Source organism: Diaphorina citri, unplaced genomic scaffold, assembly GCF_000475195.1.
Source record: "Diaphorina citri unplaced genomic scaffold, Diaci psyllid genome assembly version 1.1 scaffold4492, whole genome shotgun sequence".
Lineage (NCBI taxonomy): Eukaryota > Metazoa > Arthropoda > Insecta > Hemiptera > Psyllidae > Diaphorina > Diaphorina citri.
The window spans coordinates 490-3071 of record NW_007381890.1 but is presented as its reverse complement, the minus strand read 5'-3'; the positions used below and the strand labels follow the sequence as shown (position 1 = coordinate 3071).

The window sequence follows — 2582 nt, the reverse complement described above, 5'->3', positions numbered from 1 at the left end:
GAGGAGGAGGAGGAGGAGGAGGAGGAGGAGGGAAATTTCATAGCACAGAGGAGGAGGGAAATTTCATAGCACAGGAGGGTTGTTTATTTACCTAAAGTGGAGATGGGACAGGGAGAAAAGAAAAGATGGAAGGGGAGGAGAGGAAAGAGAGAAGACAGTAGGGGAAGGAATGACAGCACAGGAGGGGTATTTATTTACTGATAGCGAGGGAGGGGAGGGGATGATGTCGGGGGAGGGGAAGGGATGATGTCGGGGGTGAGGATGATGTATTCAAGGTTTCATTCAGCAGATCAGCAGTTCAGCAGCCAGTATTGATCGCGTCCTGCTGAAGGGAACCACGTGAGGGTCGTCGCTTCAGCAGCTGTGAAATTTAACACACTTGGAATTTTTGTGATGAAGACTTTTCTAATTTTTTGTATCCAAACGTGAAATTGTATTGAGACTTTTGTGAATATACTTGAAAGTTTTGTTATGAAATTGTAGGAAGATTTTTTATAATTTTTGTATTAAAACGAGTTTTATGATGAAATTGTAGTAAGACTTTTGTATTTTTTTACTTTCCCTTGTTTGTACGTATATGAAACGGCGTGGATTCTTGTATATTTTTCTATCTTTTTTTGTAAGGAAAAGTGTGGGGAAAGTGGGAATTGATTGTGATTTTTTTAAATTCAACTGTGTAAACTTTTGAATACTTTTGAACTTTTTTTTCGTAAAGGATAGGTCGTGTAAAGTGTACACGATAGAAATTTTATTGTTTGTGCCTAACTATTGTCATTGTGTGCCTGTGCCTACTCAAAGTTCTGAAAACGAGCTGAAAAGAAAATTTACCTGTGAAAAGACTGGACCTTCTGAAGAAACAAAATTTGTGAACTCTTTGCAAAACTCGAGTCTTCTTTTGAAAGTTTGTTAAAACGTAGTTTTTACTTTCTTCTACTTCAACTTTTTTTTTACAATCGCGACCTGAAGATTTGTAAAAGCCGATTTCTTGTATCTTGAGATTTCTCTCAAGTTTTTTCCTTTATTGTAATTATTGTATTTCGTTATTGAGTACTTTTATCGAGACCAAAGACCAAATAATATTGTAAGTTAAAAGTGGAGGTGAGTGATAGTTGAAGCCCTAAGGCCTAAAGTGTACCTACATAAACATATCATTTTTAAAATAATTATTTTTAAAAATGGAGAAAGAGCAAGAGGGAGAAGGAGAGCGGAAGAAATGAAAAAAGAAATATTTTTGCTGTCGGATAATGGAAGAGGGTCGATATTTCTTATGTCAGACCTGGGGCAAAGAATACAATTACAAACTCTCTATGTAGATATCTATGTACTTATTTATGTACTTCTATGTAGATACCTATGTACCTATTTATGTACGTCTGTCTCATTTGTCTTGTCAAGGTTGAGTGGCAGAGAGTGAGTGATAGTTGAAGCCTTTTTATTTTTGAGGGGATTAACATCTCTGTATAACTGCTAAGTGCTAAGGCCTTTCGTGAGGGCTTATCACCCTCCATTCGGCGACAGTCTAACGGCCTCCTCACATTAACCTCACCCAGCCTGATTGAGACCGGGAAAAGGCCTCTAACTTACTTACTGCCGGGTTCTAACAGGCCGCGAGGGTCCAAAGACCTCCATGAACCAGCCTTCTCCAGAGTTCTCCATTTTGAGCGATTTCGATTCAGCTCTCTACCGTTCCTCTTGGCTTTCTAATGTTGAACCATTTGGTTGTCCCATCAAGCCCTCTAAATTGATTAAATAATCAATATGTATTCTAATTATTTATCTCTTACAGACGTGTGTTGTGGAGGTGATTTGCCGGAAGTCGAAATAATCTCTCTGCTTGAAGAGCAACTGCCCCAGTATAAACTACGCGCCGACACTCTCACTGAATTCATAGGTAAGTTACTACTTACCAACTGACCCATTCCGAGGTTATGTTTTGGCACTATTTTGATTTTTTATAGCACCTAACCCTTAGGGCTCCATAGTATTGTTTTGTTATATTGAACTAAAGTCAAAATCTGTTGACATGTGTCAGGTATTGTACATTTTTTTTTGCCCATTCCGACCAGAAGGTAGACAGATGTCCCGGCCACATGGCCAGATGGGAGGCCACCGAGAACTGACCCATTTTAGCTTGTGGTCCTGGACAGAAATAAACAATTTTATCACCTAAGGCCTAAAGTGTACCTACATAAACATATTATTTTTAAAAATGGAGAAAGTGCAAGAGGGAGAAGGAGAGCGGAAGAAGTGAAAAAAGAAATATTTTTGCTGTCGGATAATGGAAGAGGGTCGATATTTCCTATGTCAGACCTGGGGCAAAGAATACAATTACAAACTCTCTATGTAGATATCTATGTACTTATTTATGTACGTCTATGTAGATACCTATGTACCTATTTATGTACGTCTGTCTCATTTGTCTTGTCAAGGTTGAGTGGCAGAGAGCGTCTCATAATTCTCTTTCCGCTCATTAAAGGAGCGTCTTTTTTCTCTCTCTCTCTCACATTTTCTTCAAAAGAATATTTCTCAAGGAACTTATGTAGAATTGTAGATACATAATTTTACAACTGATATTATTACAT

The 2582-nt window shown here is 38.2% G+C and overlaps 1 protein-coding gene across 1 annotated transcript in view; it reads left to right on the top strand.

Annotated features, from left to right (window-relative positions):
• Nucleotides 1–1891, top strand: part of LOC103521081 (trafficking kinesin-binding protein 2-like) — a gene marked incomplete at its 3' end in the record, with an annotated part of 14326 nt that extends 12435 nt beyond the window's left edge. Inside the window, exon 4 of the mRNA XM_026831916.1 lies at nt 1787–1891. Coding sequence (XP_026687717.1) covers nt 1787–1891 — 105 coding nt within the window. The remainder of the gene's footprint in view (nt 1–1786) is intronic.
• Between the last annotated feature and the right edge of the window lie 691 nt (nt 1892–2582).